Raw genomic sequence first — 20,063 nt, 5'->3', positions numbered from 1 at the left:
ATTTATTTATTTATTTATTTATTTATTTATTTATTTATTTATTTATTCTTTTGTTGGATTTTTAGTTTAAAAATACATCTAAACCAGTTAAGGCTTGGAGATTTTTTTCCCCCCAGGAAATCTGCTCCAAGTCCAAAAAGTTTATGTGGCAGGTCTGTAGGATAAGACTCAAACCTTTCTATTATACATTAATGTTTTAAGAGGGATAAAATATTCCCTTTTACATTTTTCATGTGAACTGGAGAGATTATGTGATGTAATCCTTAAGGCAGCTATTAAATTCTTATCCCTGTGTTCTGTATCTCGGTTAGAGCTCTGTTTCAGAGAGGCACTAACAAGCCTGACAGGTCCCTATTAATGTCATAAACCCATTATAAATAGAATTGTGTTTACCAAAATTGACATTTCAGCAAAAACTTTCTGCTTCTGGCAAAGCTCTCCCAGCAGAGCTGCAGCACTATGAGAAGCAGAAAACAAACCAGACCAAGATAACTTTTCTGTCCGATGGTAGAAAATGGATGTAAAGGCAGAAAATACATAAATTCCATTTTTAATGACAGCATTTTCGAGCTTTTAGTTTTGCTAAAGTACTTACAACTAGGAGTATAGTTAATATTTTATCCTAATAACATCTCTTGAAGATTTATTGGCAACTGTTGGGTCAGAACCAGTTTGTGAGGCCCCAGGAACTGCTGGTGCTTAACCATGTCAATCAGCACGAAGGAACTGACAGGTGGTAAAACTGATCCAAGATTATCTGTGTACAAAATATGTAATTTTATGTTTCCTGTACACCCCACTACTCATTATACAGATGTCAATGCAGCAAAGCATCAACAAGGCTACCTGTGATTGAATGTTGTTATTTTCAGGTGGCAAGAAACAAGATTCATGGCAGGGAAATACAGGATTAAAAATATAAAGGAAGATTCCTGCCTTCCCACTTGAGATGGAAACCTAACCCTTGTCGTGCAGGGAGTCCTCCTATTAAGGATGTGCTATTTTCTTCACAGCCATCTTGAACAGAAAGATTTAAATGCCATAGCAACAGCCTGCAAGTGCAGGAAGCTGCTTGGATCTGCTGAGCTGCTCGGATCCACCTTGGCTATCTCAATGTTCTGGAAGTGCTCATTGGCCTCCAGATGTTTTTACTCACCATCTGCTATGTTTTTTTGGCAAATATTCACATTCTTGTGCTTATGTGAATCACTACCTGCTGCGTATTTATGGACTTCAGGTGCTTCAGGAGGGATTTGTCTCACATCACTTTGCCAGCTTGGTTTGGTCAAAGACAAGTGTTGAAAAGAGGTGGGACACCTTGTCACTGAGGGTTGGCTTCCTCTCCTCAGTGATTATAAGTGACAAGAGTTAGACAAAACACCACTAACTACTGCAACAATTTCTGCTGATCTGGAATTACCAGAGGTACCTGTTTGGCAACCTAAAACCTGCCTGATTTCTATCTCCAGTTTGGTTGTTCAGTGGCCATCCCAGTTTCCTGGTCTTCACTACGTTTTTCTACTTTTTAATATTAATATTTTTAGATCCATTCCTCAGAGCCAGTGATTCCCCCCCCCCCCCCAAATTATTACATAGGTTTTAATTTCAAATCAAAAATACTGTTTATCTTATATGCTATTTATATACAACACTTCAGACAGGTATGTGACTTCAAATAAGTGTAAACTCAAGAGAAGCAGGTACCAGATTTCCTGGCATGCTTAGGAAAGGGAGGTTATCACTGCCTATATTCCAGCCTCAGGAAAATGTTGGTATAATCCTGTTGCTTATTTTGGGCTGGTACACCCAGATGAGTTAGTTCCACCAAGTCCTTATCAAATGACATTTTTCCATTTGCCCTTCTCTCACCTGTGTGCAGGTAGGCAAACAGGGACTCTGCACGGCCTCTCCAGCTCTCACCCACTGAAAAAGAGAAGCAGAGAGACTGGAGTGAGTGGTCTGTGCATTCCTGCAGAGTAACTGGAGGATGTTGCCATCATTTCTACATAATGCAGCCAGAAGTGTTATACTGGGGCATGCATGGCTTGATTTCAGATGTACTGGGACACCCTGGGAAGTGCCACATTTCCACCCTTCTTCACTGAGCCCGAGGGCACATGCTGAATAAGACTGCAAGTACAGGTCCTGTGGGTTCTTGGGTACCTTTTCTGTGATTTCAGGGAGTGGCTAACAGTGGTTTTAAGCCACCTTTGTGCTCACAGTACTCCACAGTCAAGTTAGAAACCTTGTGTCCAGTGTAAATCCCAGAAGCTCAGGTGTTCTGTTTGATATCCTCTCCTGTGCCCTTGGAAGCCAAGAAGTGCTGTGGACTCTGAGTACTGAGCCCAGCTCTGCTGATAAAACCTCACTGACACTCCCCAAACAGCCAGGAACGACTGCTCCAGTGGTTCTTCATGAGAGCAGAGCAGGGTGAAAGGATCTGGTGAGTCAGAACTGAGGACAAAAGCCTAGAGAAAAATGTTTCCTTCAGTCTAATGTAAAACCTGCAGTGACCTGGAGAGGTGAGGAAAATTAAGGCACTTCATGTGAAGTGAGAAATTATCTAGATCTAGGGCACAATGAGGAGAATCCTGCATCAGATTAATAAAAGACTTCCTTTGCCAATGGCTGGCAAGTTTAGCCAGTGTGACAACAGAAAACTACAATCTGTTCATCGAAAAAAAATTACCATTTTTTGGGTATTTATTACTGTCCAAAATCCATGTATTTCTACTTCCCAGGACAACGTATCTGGAAGGTATCTAGCCAAAGCGTTTTTCTTCTAATAAAACTTCTTTCTCTTTCTACATGGTTGTTGTTTATTTTGCTGGAATAGTAAGAGCACGAATAGGTGGAATCAGCTCCCAGGTCCTTGCCTCGTAACTTTTTAGCTCCCATCCTCCCAGTACCAATTTTTTTCTTTAGGATTGGGGTTATTTGAAAGGATCTGTGAATTCCACGGTGACCTGGGTGGCACTGTGATGTACATGACAGGGAATGCCCATTCTGCTCTGATTTGTCACTCACTTGGGCAACGGTGATCAAGACATTTCACCTCTCTAAAACATAATACAACTCATCTTTTTTTGAGATCAACATCTGGAAAGGGCTGCTAAAAAGCAGGCATTAATTACTCTTCCAGCCTAATTTCCACAGCAACCCTAGACAGGTCACTCTCAGAACTGCATAGGAGAAAGGTGATCTGGCAGTCCATCTTCTCCCAGCACCAAGTGGACCCATCTGGGCCTAATTTCCTGGGATTAGGATGTCTAACCAAAGGTTTACTAATCCCCTTTTAATGGCTCTGACAGAGGACAGTTATGGTTTCCTTCAATCTATTTAAGAGCATAAGCTAACTTGTTCATACCCAAGAGGCAACTGGTACATATTTCTGGTCTTACCTTCAGCCCTGGACCTCCTGCCAGGTGGTGGCAGGTATTTCATGGCAGGGCGGTGTTCTGCATCTGTAAAAGGAAGGAGATGTTTTTTTATGGATTGACAGATGGGAAACCTTCACTGTCTGGGGGTAAGGAGTGACAAAGGTAAGTTTATTTAGCAGGGGAAAAGGCAGACATTTGACCTGCTGCAAAAATATTAAAGATCTGTTCTCCAGCACAAAGACCTCTCCATTCCTCCCACAACAATAAAAACTAGAGGAAAAATGTAATGATCCTATAAAAGAGATAGTGCAGGGTGTGGAGGTCATGCCTGAGCTGTGCTCCTTTGTTCCTGACAGTGGCTTCAGTGGGAAAGGCTGGCACTGCCATTACAACCTCCCTCAATAAACTGAGCTCACAGCTCTGCTTCCCTCTTATCCTGCCTTTTCATCTCAAGATGACTTTAATCAAGGGCTGCAGTGCATGAATTCTTACTGGTTTATACACTAATTTGGGATGTCTGATGCCTCCATTTCTGGAGGACTCCTCTTCTTGCTCACCAATCTCACATAGAACTCCCACAGATCACTAACAAATCCAACTTTCTATGAGACTAAGCTAAGGATCTTTTCCCAGACAAATCACATTTTCTTCTTTCTATTCCCCACAGCCAATTTGTTACTCCACACTACACAGGCACAGAGCGTTTGACACAAGTGTCTAAGTTTGTGTTGACAACAAAGGACCTTTCTTCCCCAAGGAAAGCTAAAGGAAGAGCTATAAATTCAAAGCACGAATGCACTTATGGAACTGTGTCACTGCTCTGCAGTTGATACATGGTGTTACCACAATCTTGATTTCTCTCTGCTTCTGACTAATCATAGAATCACAGAATGGTTTGGGTTGGAAAGGACCTTAAAGACCATCTTGTTCCAACCCCCTGCCATGGGCAGGGACACCTTCAGAAGTTGGCAGGCTCAGAGCTGTTTATCTCTGGGCTCGAGGAGTCAGGCAGCCCAAAAATGGAGGTGACATGGCAAAATATTTCACATTAAAAGAAAAGAGCAGGAGCTTGTAGTCTGCTGCTCCAAAACATCCAATACCAATAACCCCACAGTCTGCATAGTGATTTAGTTTTAAGAGGCATGGCTATACATCTCCTGGTACAGGAGCAAGTCTACTGTGCTGAAAGATCGATGCTGGCACGTATCACTGAAGCCTGAGAAGCTTCTGACAATAAATGTCTCCATTCCTCTGCTCATTTTTGTCGAGGATAAAAAGAAATTCTCAAGAAATCTGTTTTCTTCAGCTCCTGCAGATCGGTCACACCTTCATCTCCCTGAGTACAGGGCAAGGCCGAGGCATCAGGCCCCAACAAGTTTGGCACCACAGTCAGTGTCCTCTTTAGGTGGAAAAGGTCTTGGCCCTGTTCTTCAGTTTCTCTGCTATAGAAATGTAAAATGCATGGTGTTATTTACTGGTCCTGCCAACTGCTCTGATATCTATCAGTACTTATGGAGGACCTCAAGATCTTCAGAAAGGGCACCAGGCCAGGCAGAGCCACATTCATTTAATAAGCCAACTAGCAGATGCTCTCAGCTGGCTCCTGCTGATTTCATAGCCTTCATCATAATTCAGCCAAGTACAGAATTTAGCTCCAAACTATTAAGTTTTTCTGTGCCTGAGAAAACCCATAGCATTGGATTCCTTTGTCCAAGTTCACTCAATTCCCAGACACCTTATCCCTGAGGATAACAAATAGTAACAACATGTCTTACCGGTTACAAAATCAGCCTCTGTGAAGAAGAGGATGGCTTGTCTGAATGTCACCTCTGGAGTCAAGGCCATTACTGCCTGTGGGAGACTTCCACTCGTGGTGAGCTTCTCCCTACACTGTGTTAATCCCTCCAAGACACCTGCAAGAGTTTCGTAGGCATCGATCCCCCGGAACGCACACACGAGGACGGGGCTGGACATCAGTGTATCCAGGCTCCTCTGCCACTGAGTATCTCCAGCCTCAAAGGGGGTTATTTCTCTGGCCTGCCATCGAGTGAGGTGGGGCAACCACTTCAGGCCTAGGAGCTCAAATCCTGACCCAGGCTCTTCTGCAAGTCAAGAGAAAAGTGTTCAGCATCAGACAGCAGCAAGTGTTTCATGGGAGCTCTGTTTGCTTTTGGAGACAAATGTTCTGACTTCACAGTGATTTTTTTCACTAGACAAGTTCCAAAGCTGCTTCACCACCACCCACCCAGAATGGACTGTAATGCAGATATAGGAACATACTGGGAAAACCCACAAGATACAAATGCTAGGAAATAACATTACATTGAAAAGAAAGAATGGGCTATCTGGGAAATCAACAGGGAGCCACAGGGAGCAAATACCATGATTTAGATTAGAGAGCACAGCTAATGGAGAAGAGTTGAAAGGGAATCCCCGAGAATACATGTGGCTTGGCACAGCATAATCCATAATTATAGATCCTTTAGCACCTCTCATAACATTCCACTTCAAGCAATGTTCATTATAGTAATAAACTACAACAGAATGCTGACTTGTCTCTAGTTTAAATGTTGTTGTGTTTGTAAAGTAGTCTTACTGCAATGTAGCAAAATATTTAGGGACTCAATCCATGAATGCTGGAAGTTTCTGTCAGCTGGGGTCTCATGCACAGAACTTACTCAGTAGTATTTCAAGTACTATTTCAGCATAGTTTTAGGAGTTGGATGCGACACAGTGTAAGACAGGGGCAGACTTCTGCCCTTCATGCATACACTTCCTGTATTATTACACTTCAGTGCAACCTGCATCATGAAATTATATAAAATCATCATCCTGCCTAGGGCTTTACAGCCCTCTTCATGCATGTGTGAGCATTTAACATGGGGATGGCATTGGTTTTCCTCCTGTGCATGAGGAATTGAAGCGTGAAGCAGTGAAGTGTCTTGGTTCTGCTCACAAAGGATGTCAGAGGACAGAACAGAGGCTGTGACTTCCAAATTCCTGTTGCTGTGCCCCAGTTACAGTTGCCTGATCTTCCAGTACTTAGGGAGAGATGTAATGCTCTGAATTATATAAAAGCTTAATAATTCTAAGCACATCTTTAAGCTAATTTGACAATCTGTGAAGAAAGTTATGGCCACCTGAGCTGTTTGTGATATGAAATGTGGCCTTGCCCATAACAAGTCATAACAAATTCTTCAGCTCTTTAGGCAGGTGAACAAAGAAACCTGTTCTTCTTCCACTCACCACATTTTCCGTGATGTTCCTGCTGTGATAAAAGCAGCTGGCCAGGATAAACTTCCCTGACCAAGTTCCCCAGCCCTCCCCAAGAGCTGGGATCACCTGCACTCCGAGGCTGGTTGTTAAGCTCAGGAAACAGGATCTGGTGAAGGAGCTCTCCAGCACTTTTCATGGCCTCCATTCCAACCACTGTCAGCGTCACAACTTGCTCCATCCCAGGATCAGCAGCGCACGTTCGGTGGCAGAAAAAATCCAGAGGAATGTTGTGGGGCTCTGGAACTGCACTGAGGTTTCCTCCTATCCAGGGAGATGATCAAAATCAAAACTGTTACCCCACAAAAACAAACCTCAGGTCTTTTTTACTGTGAAGGAATTAATCCTCAACCAAGCAAAGGCCAGTGTTTCACTGTCTCCTCATGCTGCAGCTCAGCATGGTCAGGAAAAGGTTCCTGCATGAGGAGTGTTATCACAGCAAACCCCCACTAATTAGTCCCATTCATTCCCTGAAATTACATTTTGCCATGTATATTAAATATATTCACATGTAATTTTGATATCCTTATTCACATCCTTAAGCAGATCTACACCAAAGTGACTGAAGGCATCAATTTTGGATTGATAACTGGTGTTTGACTTCATGTGAAATCAATACTTCATTTTGCTTTCAAGGAGATTACAGGGCACACAACTGAGAGCTAATTTGGGGGCTGCTGCAACACCATGCTTGTATCCACGATCCTGTTGGGAATGGTATAGCCTGTGTTTGATTCCATACTGTTTCACTACCTAATTATTAAAACTATTGTATTGATAAATATTTATTTACTTAGTTATTCCTATACCTTAACATTTCATAATGCTAGAGAATGGTGAATAACATGCATTTGCTGATTATTTTTCCTTATGATTTAGTACTAATTCAGTTTTAGAAAGTAACATATTTCAACTAAAAGTCCTGACATCCAAAAATTGAAATAATTTAATTAAATAAATCTATTAGAACCTGCTTAACATGCAAGAAACCTGTAGTTAGTGAAATAAACATCTGGTTACCAGGACCTTCAAGTGCACAGAACTAGTAAGTTTAAGACTCTCCCACCCATGTGAGTCACAGCTTTAAAGCAGAAAATCCATTTCCTTGCTGTTTCAAATCCTATCAATTTCCCAGCTTTGAATGAATGAGTTACTAAAGTGAATTCAACTGTATAAACTGAAATTAAGAATATCTGAGTAAAATGAAATTGAAAAGTGCCTTTTCTGCACCTACAGAAAAAGTAAAGCATTTATCACTTCAGCACATTCCAGTTTTACACATAACCACTGATTTATCTCATTTTAATATTTTGACTTCTCTTGAAACTATGGCAATAAATATCAATAGACTGGATATTAATCTTTTAACTAAATATATTAATTAAGGCTTAATTGGATGTTATCATGTCACATTTAAATAATTACTTTTTGCATGTCTTTTTAATTAACTTAAAAAGTATTTTCATTTTGCTTTTCTATTGATTCTTCCATTCATTACCTAGCAGCAGAATGCAGCCAAATGAGCATTACCATGATTGATGGACAGCAGAACAGTAAATGAGCTATTATATACAAAAAGCATATTCCTAATGGTTTTATGCAGGAAAATGCCTTAATAATGTTGTAACACCTGGCACATCCCTGGAAGTGTCCAAGGACGGGGCTTGGAGCAACCTGGTCTAGCAGAAGGTGCCCCTGCCCATGGCAGGGGGTGGAACAGGGTGGTCTCCAAGGTCCCTTCCAACCCAAACCATTCTCTGAGTCTGTGATCCATTAAAAGCCAGGACAATGCATTTCCCACAGCTCTGACCTACCCAGGGCCTGCAGCGAGGTCTCGGCGTACGGAGCCACGTGGAAGCAGACAGAGGCATCCAGGCCAATAGTCACAGGGGGGCTGCTCTGCCCACTGCCAAGGCCTGGCTTTGCCAGCTCATCCATCAGCCCTGTGCAGGGAACAGCAGCAAACATGAGGGATCCAGAGCTCTGACATGAAAACCCTCTGCTGTCAAATGTTTGATTCATATGAACACAGTTCCATTACCGAGACGTTAATGTGGGTCATGCTGAGCTTACCCGAGACATGAAATGCAACTGAACCATCTCCTCTCCCTCAAATCACATTAATCACATCAGTGGGGCAAGTAGTTGTTGAAAATTGAGGCTGGGCCACAGCTTTCTCTGGAGACACCTCTGCTTTGGGAGCAGCACCCCAGTTGTTTCTATCACCTTCTAAATCCTGATGTGAACGTGCAACAAATGCACAGACACTGCCACACAGCTGAATTGGAATAAATATCTTAAATAAGTTGGTATCCACTAGGAAGAGTCAAAAATGTGAGCTAAGCTCTCATGTGGAAGCTCTCAAGGTGTCTGACACCCCAAGGCACGAGGCCAACGTCCTGCATCCCACAGGCACCACATGGGGTTTCAGACCTGAACAGAGACATCATGTTCTGCTCGTGTAACTCCCAGCCTGGAAAATATCTGATTCCACACCACTTTCACAGACACTAAGTGCTTAAACCCAGTAATCTCTCAGCTTCATTGCTGCTCCAAAGAGCTGGGCTGCACACAGGCAGTGCATTAAGGGGCTGGCATATGCTACACTTCCACAACAATTAGTTCAACCTTCTGTAATAATATTTCAGACCACAGTTTTAAAGGCTTGTTATTTTTAAAATTACTTTGTACACATTTGATTGCTTTCTACCGTACAAGGCTGTCAAAAATTCACTCTAGTGGAACATGAGAAATGGATTATTGGTGCTGGAGGCTGATGGCAAAGCTCAGGTGTCAGATGTGCCACTGACAATCACCTCTGCTTCTCAAAATTCAGCAGGCATGAGGAACCAAAAATGTGCCATCACTGTCACAGCATTACCTGCTTTTTGTTCAAACTCAGGGCATGGCAAAAAGTAAAGCTTGGACATAAATATATAGTGTTTGATCCTCAAGACAGAGATCCTTACCCAAAACCACCTATTTATCTGCTCTATTTCAGGAATAATTGTTGAGCTTTTCCTTGCTCTGAAAATTAAACAGTGTTCAAGATCTAAAAGGGGTAACTGCTTTTCAGGGGTACTGATTATAAATGCAAAACTTCTTAGTGAGCTATTTATCCTAATCAAATCCTAGTGCTATTCTTCACTTCCCAGAGGCCAAACCAAAGCTTGTGTGGCAAGAGTGTTAGCTTCCCCTCTCCAGGGCTCTGGAACATGGACTAAGGTAACTCTCTGGGTCAGTTCTGAACCACAGGACTGATGCAAAGAGTACAGAACACATGGAAAGAGGCATTTTGCAAAATCTGTCTAGAAACAAAGGAAAAAAACTCTTGAGTTCTCTACAATGAGGGAAAACATTTTACCTTTCCAGACTGTGCTTTGTTCCAGTCCCACCTATAGATTTCCAGTGGAAATTTCCCTGTGCAAAACATCAACACTGTAAACATCCTCTGTGGCACTGAGAAAAGGAGCAGAAACTGTACTTTTTAATAAGCAACTTCCTTTGGGTGTAGAGGCAGCAGGTGACACAGGGCTCTAATTATTCTGCCATGATTAATCCTCTGTGTCTGCACTTGTTTTCAGAACAGTCTGTGATAGTCTCAGGAGAAAAAGCCCAGGACTTTTTGAATTGCCATTTTTTTTGCAAACCTCTCAAATGGACAGATTAAAGGAAGTGACTGGGCTGTGGATGAATGTCCTCCTCATGGGCTATATGTGGTGGTGTTAATGGAGGGGTCAGTCACAGGGACTCCCTACTTGGGAAGAGCCGGGCAGGGCAGGATTTCTGTTCCCTCCTGATCACTCTGATCTTCCCCACTTGAGACCAATGTCAACTCACCCTTAAGAAAACCAAATCATGTTTTTCCTGAGCCGGAGCCTCAGCACTGTTTCATTCAAGTAAGAAGATTTGGGGCAGGAACTTGACTGTTTTTGGCAGTCCCTAAATACAAAATGAGTAACCTTTCAGGTCCTTGGAAGTCATAAGTATGCAGGACTTGGAGCTGGTATTGGTAGGATCAGATGCTGCCCTCAGGCTCAGTGGCACATCTGCATTTTGGCTATCCTACCTCTGTATGCAATAAGAATATCTGAGAGGAGGTTGTTGAGGTCATATAATCATAGAAAGTCCTGAGCTGGAAGGGACCCACAAGAATCATCGAAGTCCAACTCCTGGAAGTCCAGCTCCTGGAAGTCCAACTGCACAGGACAATCCCAAGAATCCCACACCACGTGCCATGTGTGTGAGATGACCAAGTCAGGCCCAGTACGGAGGTGTATGGAGACAAGGCTCACAAATTCAAGCAGGGGAGGCTCAACTTGACATAAAGAAAAAACAGTTCCCATAAGGATGGCCCAGCATTGGAACAAAGCCCCAGAAAGGCAGGGGAGCCTTGCAGATTTTCAAGATCTGACAGGAAAACCCTCTGAGCATCCTGATTGGAATTCACTGCTGATGCTGTACTGAGCAGGAAGTTGGATGAGACCCTCTGAGGTCCTTTCCAAAAGGAGCTACTCAGTGATTCTAAGTACAAGAGGACTCCAGTGCTACAGATTAAACACCTGGCAAAGATCAGCCTGCTCTGTTGAATGGGTAGTCGTGACTGATTCACACCTTGGTCTGGGGAAACGTACAGAAAACTAGCAGGCCTTGATATTCTCCATAACTCTTCCCTGCACTGTGACAGCTGTGGTCAGACTGCTAATGTTTAGCTCACACAGTGAAATGCAAACCTCCTTCCCCCAGGCTGGTGGGCAGGGAAAGCATTACCTTTCACCAGGGCAGGAATGTGATGACTTGCATTCTCCTTCCTCAGCAACAAAACGAGGCAGTGCCCCCGTGGTTCAGCTGGGAGTTTTCCCCTTGCAGGACTATAAGGTGAGCTTGAACTCTTTCCAGGGCAAAATACAGCAATCTGAAATAATGAGGGCAAGTTAGACTGCTAAATCCAGATGTAATTACTATGGCACTCCAGCAAATAGATAAATTGTGATGGCATAACAAGATACAGCTCAACACTGAGGAATAGGAATTTTCAATATCTAGGTGTTCATGCATCACCTATTCATGAGGCAGAGAAACTTAATTTAAACCTCAGGGAAGAGGCTTTACATAAAAACATTCTGCCCTGGAACTGGGCTGGGCCAAAACCACAACAGTGGTAACAGAGCTGAAATGTGGTACCACTTTAAGTCACTCATACAAAAATGATCCTGAGTCCCAAATGAAGGGATGATTTTCAGAAATTTTAGCTCCAAACAGCACATTGGAGCAATAGCTGCTGCTGTTAACTTCTTAATGGCCACTCAGGATCATGCTCCAAACACCTGGTTATTTGGTCTGTGGTATTGCAAAAATAGGTTATATTCATCCTAAAAAATATCATGGCCAGGGACATTATTATTCCTTAGGCTTAAGCAGAAAAGAGGGGATTTGTACAGTTTAATTTGCAAAATGATGTATTTGCTGACTGACATAGCAAACAATGCTCAGCATGATAATTTGAAGTCAGGGATCTGCTCCTTTGTGAGAGAAGGTGCCATAAGATTTCTGTGTGATTTATAATGTACAAAGTGCAGCACTGGACTTCTTGTACACGTTAAGTTTGACTGCAATCTTGCATTTATGATTATTGCTGTTTCCTTAGGCTGACTTGTCAAAATGCCAACTGCATTTTAACTCAAATCTATCGCCATGTTAGAAAGAGGTTCAAAGAAAAAAAAAAAGTTAGTTTTGATAACAGGAAAGCTCTTTTTGCAACGCATTTGGAGTGCATTGAACTAGGGGACTTCCTGCTGAAAGGCCCCGATGGACTGTGAAGTACAGCACCAAATATCAGTCTGTTAGTGAAGATTGTCTCCTGAACACACCTTTGCAGATCAGAGAGTGTTATTTTGGTTCATGGGGCTACTTGCTTTTCTGAGATCAATGGCAAAATTCATATTTGTTTTAGTAGGAGGAGGCCCAATGATGAATTTACACTCCTGTTCCTAGTGAGAGGCCAAGGCCTGGTGGGATTTTTCCTACTAGAGAAAAGGCAGCACTGAAAGCAACCCGAGTGCTGCTCCCAGGAACAGGGAGAACACGAGTGCTGCATAGCTGGGAAAGAGGGAATGGGAGTCCTTGGAGCACTTACTAGAGGAGCATTGGCATAATTAGTTCCAGACCAAGGGGTAACAGGGTATACAACTCGCTGTGTTCTGTCCAGTACCTGCCTTGTTGTCATGCTCAGCACAAGGCCTTGCTGAGGTGAGAGCTGCAGCTGCCTGAGGCCTTGCAGGACAAACCCCCGACGAGCACAGACAGACATCACCCTTCCATAGGCACAAGGAGACACCACAGGCGACACCATCAAAATGATGTCCCCTACAGCAAAGAGAGGGTAAGGAAAGCAGTGTGTTATTGTCACAGAAGCTGTGGTACCAGTGCAAGGCAGCTCTCACAGTGGGTGGTTCCAGCTTGAAGCACATCCCAAATGGTGACACTGTGTTTTACAGTTTATTTGCTATATCCAGCTCATAATGACTGCAAGCCAGGGCCACCCTAGGATGGAAAAGCTTATGGCATCAGTAATTTCTTTATGAATCATACACTCCAGATAGCCTGTCTCATCAGGTCTGGGGGGTATGTGGCTCAGCTCACATGCAGGCAGTGTGTCACCCCTGGGGGGACTGGGGCCTGATAAGCCTGGCCACACGATGAGTAACCAAAGTCAACAAGAACAGCTTGTTCTTGAACAGTTTCTCCACTATGAAGTGCATGAAGCAGCCCTGGTCATTCCTCTCTGCTGTAGCTGGTGGCCCCAGCCTGTAGCTGCTTCTGCAATCCTGCTCAGCACCACCTCCTGCTTCCTCTTGTCCCTGCTTTACTCCTGTCTCTAACCTTCACCCCAGAACCTGCCTTGTGGTACAGTCTCCTGAAGCTTTGGACCAGCCTGTGATCATGATTTCACCTCACTCTTCGGTTTGGAACCATCTGGGGCCTCAGAGGTTCCTTGGTCATCATGGTAGTGGTACCAACCTGCTCTGTCCTACCTGATCCTCATCCACTGGGTCTGGCTGCTTGAGTTCTCCTTGTACCCCTCACCCCAGTAGATAAAGTTCCATTGGGTTAGAACCTTGGGTTTTAGACTCCTGTTTTGTAAGTTGAATCCCAAGCTCTCTGCCAACACATGCTATGGGCAAGACCAGGAAAAAGAGACTACAAGACCTCCTGAGCAGTCCAAGCCCCATCTTAGGCACTACAAGACAAGCTCAACACTTTTCCTTGAAGTTTCTGATCTACCTTTGCTTCATTCTAATCTTATTTTGGCTGTTTTTACCATCACTTTCATTATCACACCTACCTAGCTCTAACACAGCTTTTTATCCCTCACAATGTACATTCACATCTCCATAACCTTCCAAGAGTGACTTCTGAGGACAAAGCCTCAGTGCCACTTCTACATGGGTTTCTTCTACACTGCCCCATTAATTTCTCTTAGCTCTAATCAGGTGATATGAGATTGGAGGATTTCAGTCTCTGTGTCCTAATTACGCTTGTTTTGGGGGGTAGGACAGTGACTATTTCTTTTTATTTTAGATTTTGTGGTATGAATAACCACCCTCCCAAGAATCTGACCAAGGCTCAGACTGGTAGTTCAAAGCAACAGCACCAAAACCTTGTGTTTAGCACTAAGAGAAACCTTGTGTTTGGCACTAAAGATAGGAAAGGCAGGGTGTTTCTTTGCCTAAAATTTCTGTTTGGCTTTACCACTGACTTTAAGCCAGACATTCATTATATGAGAACTGTCAAAATACAGGGTTATGGGTGGTAAAATTTTGGTTCCTTTCTAGTTGACAACAGTTCTAAAAAACATTTCTTGCATATAAAAAACTCAAATCAACAAAAATACCTGCTAGGGTGACTAAAACTTGGATTACTGAGAAGGGGCAGATCTACCTGGTGGGAGATGCAGTACATCTGCTCTGCATGGGTAAATATTCCTGTTTCCAAGAGAAGCTGCTGGAACCCTGAGGGAAGGATTTAGTGAATGTTTCCTTTCCTTAAAACCCCACAGAGTGTCTGCTGCCAGACCAGATTTGCAGCTTCCCTTCCGAGAGCCATGATCCAGCTATCTTAGGAATGAAGCTCAACAGTGACTTCCTGAGCCCAAATATACATGGAACGTGGTGTGGTGTAACTCAGCAGCCCACAGCAACTGTGAATCATTAATGGCCATAAAAGGAAGGGGAGGCAGAAGATGTGACTCATTCCATCAGTAGCCACCAGCTGCCATCAATCCCAATCCCAAATAACAGAGCCAATGGCTGGCTGCCAAAGTACCTGAGTTAACATGCGCTGTTGTATCAAAGAGTATTTCAAAACTGAGACTTGGTTTTTTTGCTTTCTCCCTTCTCCATTTTCCTCCCATCACCCTCTGTCACTTTGTGTTCCTTTCGTCTTTTTGCTTATGCTCTCATCCTTTTCTCATGGATTTTTTTCCTTTGGCAATGTAATTTCCCATGCTTTCTTTCTATGTCACTTCAATCCTGCCTCCCTTCTGCCACCTTCTCCCTGACAGCTGCTGACCTTCTGCTCCCCTCAGGTTCCATTCCTGTGAAACTATCAACTGTGGGAGCAGAAACCAGCCACCAATGCTCTAAACATTGTCCAAAAATCCCTTGCACCCCAGATCTGCTGTGCCAGGCAGAAGTATGTCAGCACATTGGCCTTTACAGCAGGTAACCCAACACCAACAGGATCCTTCTTAGCCACGTAAGGCCTTGGCAGGTGTCCCTTGGACACAGCCTGCTGTTAGTTAGGTACCAATTCAGAAGAGAAGAAAACTCCTACAAAGGAAAAAGGGGTATTTGAGTGGAATCAGCTTAATGCACTGCTCCCCTTTCTGACCTGTGTGGTCAGTCCTGCCCTGAATGAAGCCTTAACCATTTAATTCCCCTGATGATTATATTCAGCTCTTCACCAGGAGAGACAGATGATCTCTGATCAGATAAACAAGCAATTTAAGGATTCTGTTAGGCCTTCACTATTTCTCTGATGAATAGGCCCCTCTGTGCAGAGATTTCCTGTGCACTGGTTTTTTGCTTCTTTTTTCCCCCCCTTCAGTGACATCTAAGCAGCCTGGAGGACTCCACCAGCTGCCTCCAGGAGAAGTTTGATGTGTAACACTTCTCTGCCACTTCATCGTAGAAAAAATGTTCCACTAGAAATTCATGGCTGGCTCTAGAACTGGCCAGGTCACAGCCCTGAGCAATCCAGGGAAGCAGAATTTCCTGAGACAGGTGGGCTGGGGTAAAGTGACATTGTCAGTGAAGAAGAACCACGAAACCTCCAGATGAATCTAACGCTGACCTTTGGTAGTTGAGACAAGCATGGCTGGATGTCGAGGCAGCATCATGCTCTGGAGATCAATCTTTTCTTCATCTGCTTCTGTCCCAGTTGATGAAGGACCCTGAGAGCTACAGAAAAATGATAAATATTAAAAGCTGTTACACCAGATTCTGACTCAAATATACTTTCTGCAACAAATCCAGGGTCACAGAAGCTTCTCTGGTAGAACTGCTTTACTGAAAAAGCCATTTCAATCCCTTGTCCCTGACATGAGCTGCACTGAGGTCTCTCTGACTGAACATTTTTATATTACTCCCCGAGGCTCTCTGTGTTCAATTAAAAGTAGCTAATGCAAAGTAGCCAGCTTGGCAAAGAAATCTGGGAATCAATAAATATGTTAGGCTGCACTACCAGAGCTATTCCCACCCACAGACAAATCATAGTTGCTGTTCACATTGGGTTCTTTAGCCTGAGTTTAAGCAGTTTGGAAGGTTCATGTTAGGCAACAAGCACGATCGAGTCTGGCAGAGATGTGCCAGGGAAACCTCTGCAACTTCTCTGCATATCCAGAAGGCCCAGATCAGGGCAGGGTGAACAGAAGGTGTGGTTTGGAAGCCAGGGACTGTCTGGGAACAGTTTGGCTGGGACTGTGAGCACAGGCTGCTCAGGCAAACCTGCCTCAGCCCTTCCGAGCTGGCTGCAATGTATCTCTGGAACACATCCTGCTCGCTCACTCCCAGGAGCCCATGGCATCTGCAAGGATAATCTCCAAAGGGCCAGCTGAGCTGCAGTTTGTATTCCTGTCTCCCAGTGGACCAAATTACCAGCGTTAGGAGAAAGACAAGTGTATTATTTAGAATGTAGTGCCGCTCCAGACTAAGTTATACCACAGGAGCAGAACTCATCATCTTTGTAAGAGGAAAAATAAACAAACAAACAAAATAAACAGAAATAAAAACCAAATAATAAATAAACTAAATAATAATATATCACATATATATTAATTGGTATAATGATAAATTCATATAATACTGCATATTTATATATTTATAGTAAATTTATAAGATACATAATCTTTAGATGTAAATTGTAAATTTATAAATAGAAATTATATATCTGTTTACACATAAATGTATATACAAAGCTGTAATATTAATTATTAATAATAAATTTATATAATAGTATATATTATTAATATATATAGTACATATGCCAAGTAATAAATCAAAGTAAATTTTAAAATTTTGCCACATTGATTTTTTTCCCCCATCTTAAAAATAAAAATTATGAGAGTGGCTGTTGATGGCCAAGCAGAGCTGAACTCTGACACACAATCCCTCCCCAGCACCAGGTTAGTTCCACGTGGCTGAGCTTTGCCACTCTGCAGAAAGCACTGCCAGCACTGCAGCTGATCTCCCCCCCAGCCTGCTGCCACAGCCACTGTGCCACACTGCCCCCAGGAGCAGCCAGGATCCTGAGAGCCTGTCCAGAACCTGCAGGTGCAGGGACTTGTCTGAGCTTTCTGCAGCAGTTTCACCACAGCATCATTTGTTCAGCAATGCTAAAAGGAAATGCCCACAAGCCAAAAACCCCGGTGCAGAGGCTGCATCCCGTGTGCTTACACAGGCCTGTGGCACAGACGTGACACCAGGGAGAGGAGAGCTGCAGTTTGATTTTATAGAATCATAGAATCCTTAAGGTTAGATAAGATCTCCAAGATCATCAAGCCCAAACTTTAACTGAACACCACTATGCCCACTAATCTGCATTATGAAGGGCCACATCTACTCTCTTTTTGAACACTTTTGGGGCAGTGACTCCACCACTGCCCTGGGCAGCTGTGCCAGGGTTTCACCACCCTTTCAGTGAAGAAATTTTCCTCAATATCCAACCTGAACCTCCCCTGGCATAAATTTGAGGCTGTTTCCTCTCCTCCTGCCCCTTGTTCCCTGGGAGCAGAGCCCGACACCCCCTCGGCTCCCCCCTCCTGTCAGGGAGTTGCAGAGAGTGAGAAGGTCCCCCCTGAGCCTCCTTTTCTCCACGCTGAGCTCCCCAGCTGCTCCTCACAGGACTTGTGTCCCACACCCTTTCCCACCTCCACTGCCCTAACAAGCAGGAAAGGGCCCTCTGAGCACAGCAGAGCCCTGTGTTCACACACAGGATTAAATGTGCTCCCTGGGCCCTCAGGTCTGAGCCTCTGTCTGGGAAGCTGCAAGATTGTCAGGAAGGGAAGAGATTGTTTTGTGCCATAGAAAGTACTCATCTCCATCAAGGAAAAGCTGCAGAGAGATTTGGGAAAGAGAGTGTTGATAAGGAGTGCAAGGGAGTCTGGGTGCAGATGGTGTGCAAGGGCTGCTGAGTGTCACTTCACAGAGCTGCTCAAGCTTTTCTCCCTGTCCTCCCCTTTCCCCCACCCCCCTCTGCTCTGTTGGGTGATGCCAACAGCAGGTATTTTGTCAGTGTTAAAAACTTTCAGATTAAAAACCACTCAGTAAAGCCATTTCTGTCCAGGAGAGCCAAAGTGAGCCTTTGGGAGCTGCAGGCCCCTCCCTGCAGCACTGCACAGCAGCACAGGGATGATCAGGGCTGCATGATGGAATAATGGATGCTTGAAAGCCATTCCCAGACCCATCCAAGCACGACATTCCAGAGTCCTGAACCTCACTTGTGCCTAGCACTCTTTGGAACCCTACAGTTATGCCATCACTTCCTAAATTGCATTCCTTGTGCTGACAGCTAAAGGTTTATAAGCCACCCTTCATTTTCACACACATCTGTCACCATCCTCCAAAGAACCTTTTCCCTCTGAAGCCCCTTATCAGTTGATATGGAGGGACATAGGGCAAAGCTAGAGTAGGTTTCCTAGGAAAAGGGAACTCCTTCTGCAGCACCAAGTCTCCAAATCTTGCTGCAAGTGCATGAATTACTGGCCTCGCTACCAGGGAACAGGGGATGGAAAGCAATCATGTGTCCCACACCTGACACACCTAGGACCTGTGGGAACAGCCTGAAGTTGTGTCAGGAGAGGTTTAGGATGGCTCTCAGAAAGAGGTTCTTCCCCCAGAGGGTGGCTGGGCACTGACCAGGCTCCCCAGGGCAGTGGGCACAGCCCCAAGGCTGCCAGATCTCCAGGAGCATTTGGACAACGCTCTCAGGGACAGGGGGGGATTGTTGGGGTGTCTGTCCAGGAGCAGGAGTTGGACTCAATGATCCTGATGGGTCCCTTCCAACTCAGCATAGTCTTTGATTCTGTGATCTGGTGCAGAAAAGAGGAGGACTTTTGCAGACTGTATAACTGGTTTGGAAACACAAAAGTAGATGGATTCCTTCCACCCTGCACTCCTGTTCCCCAGACCTTTAGCAGAAGGCTGACATGTAAAGAACACACTGCCTGTGGGAACAACACTTCCAGACCATCAGACCATCACCTGGAAGGCAGGTGCAGGATCCCAGCAGCCCTTCCTCCAAACCAGAGGCACAGCTCCCTGTGCATGTGGCTGTCCAGGCAGGGCAGGTACATGAGAGGCTCCTCTTGGCTCTCGCCGTAGATGGCATTGATGGAACCACAGTCTGTCACTCTGGCCAGCCATGGGTCAGATGGCCCCACGATGTCCTGCAAGGTGCCACGTGCTTTAGGCCCTCTCACACACAGTGCCAGCACTGGTGGCACGTTGCCAAGCTCTGAGGTATAGGCAGAAGGCAGCTTTTCTGTGGAAACAAACATATGTGTGAGTAAAACATGGAACAACCAGCCCCAAGGTCATTCATCCCACTCAAGTGCTCTGTCATAGCCAGACCTCAAAAGGGGAACCACCTGCTTACCTGCCCTGTGGCTCATATGCTGGCAGCACATGCACATTTTTACCTAATGCTAAATCTGAGATTAGTCAAGGTGCTCTATTGAAGACAGAGGAGTTGGTGGCCTCATATTTGCTGTGGAAAGGTGTGAGCACAGGGTTAGTGATTACAGAGCAGGTGATACACTGGAAGTGTCCCTGCCCATGGCAGGGGGTTGGAACTAGACAGTCTTCAAGGTCTTTTCCAACCCAAATTCAGCACTTTAGGTTCCTGTGCAGT

The 20,063-nt window shown here is 44.4% G+C and overlaps 1 protein-coding gene across 1 annotated transcript in view; it reads right to left on the bottom strand.

The window, feature by feature from the left end:
* CUNH16orf71 (chromosome unknown C16orf71 homolog) overlaps positions 1 to 20,063 on the bottom strand; it is a 94,700-nt gene that overhangs the window by 22,438 nt on the left and 52,199 nt on the right. Inside the window, exons 17-25 of the mRNA XM_027654892.1 lie at positions 19,415 to 19,694; positions 16,008 to 16,114; positions 12,865 to 13,019; positions 11,424 to 11,568; positions 8,468 to 8,596; positions 6,723 to 6,917; positions 5,156 to 5,482; positions 3,402 to 3,464; positions 1,870 to 1,923 (exon numbers count right to left, since the gene is read on the bottom strand). Coding sequence (XP_027510693.1) covers positions 1,870 to 1,923; positions 3,402 to 3,464; positions 5,156 to 5,482; positions 6,723 to 6,917; positions 8,468 to 8,596; positions 11,424 to 11,568; positions 12,865 to 13,019; positions 16,008 to 16,114; positions 19,415 to 19,694 — 1,455 coding nt within the window. The remainder of the gene's footprint in view (positions 1 to 1,869; positions 1,924 to 3,401; positions 3,465 to 5,155; positions 5,483 to 6,722; positions 6,918 to 8,467; positions 8,597 to 11,423; positions 11,569 to 12,864; positions 13,020 to 16,007; positions 16,115 to 19,414; positions 19,695 to 20,063) is intronic.

The sequence above is a fragment of the Corapipo altera genome, unplaced genomic scaffold (assembly GCF_003945725.1).
Source record: "Corapipo altera isolate COAL_440 unplaced genomic scaffold, ASM394572v1 98, whole genome shotgun sequence".
Lineage (NCBI taxonomy): Eukaryota > Metazoa > Chordata > Aves > Passeriformes > Pipridae > Corapipo > Corapipo altera.
This window is presented reverse-complemented; position numbering and strand designations above follow the sequence as displayed.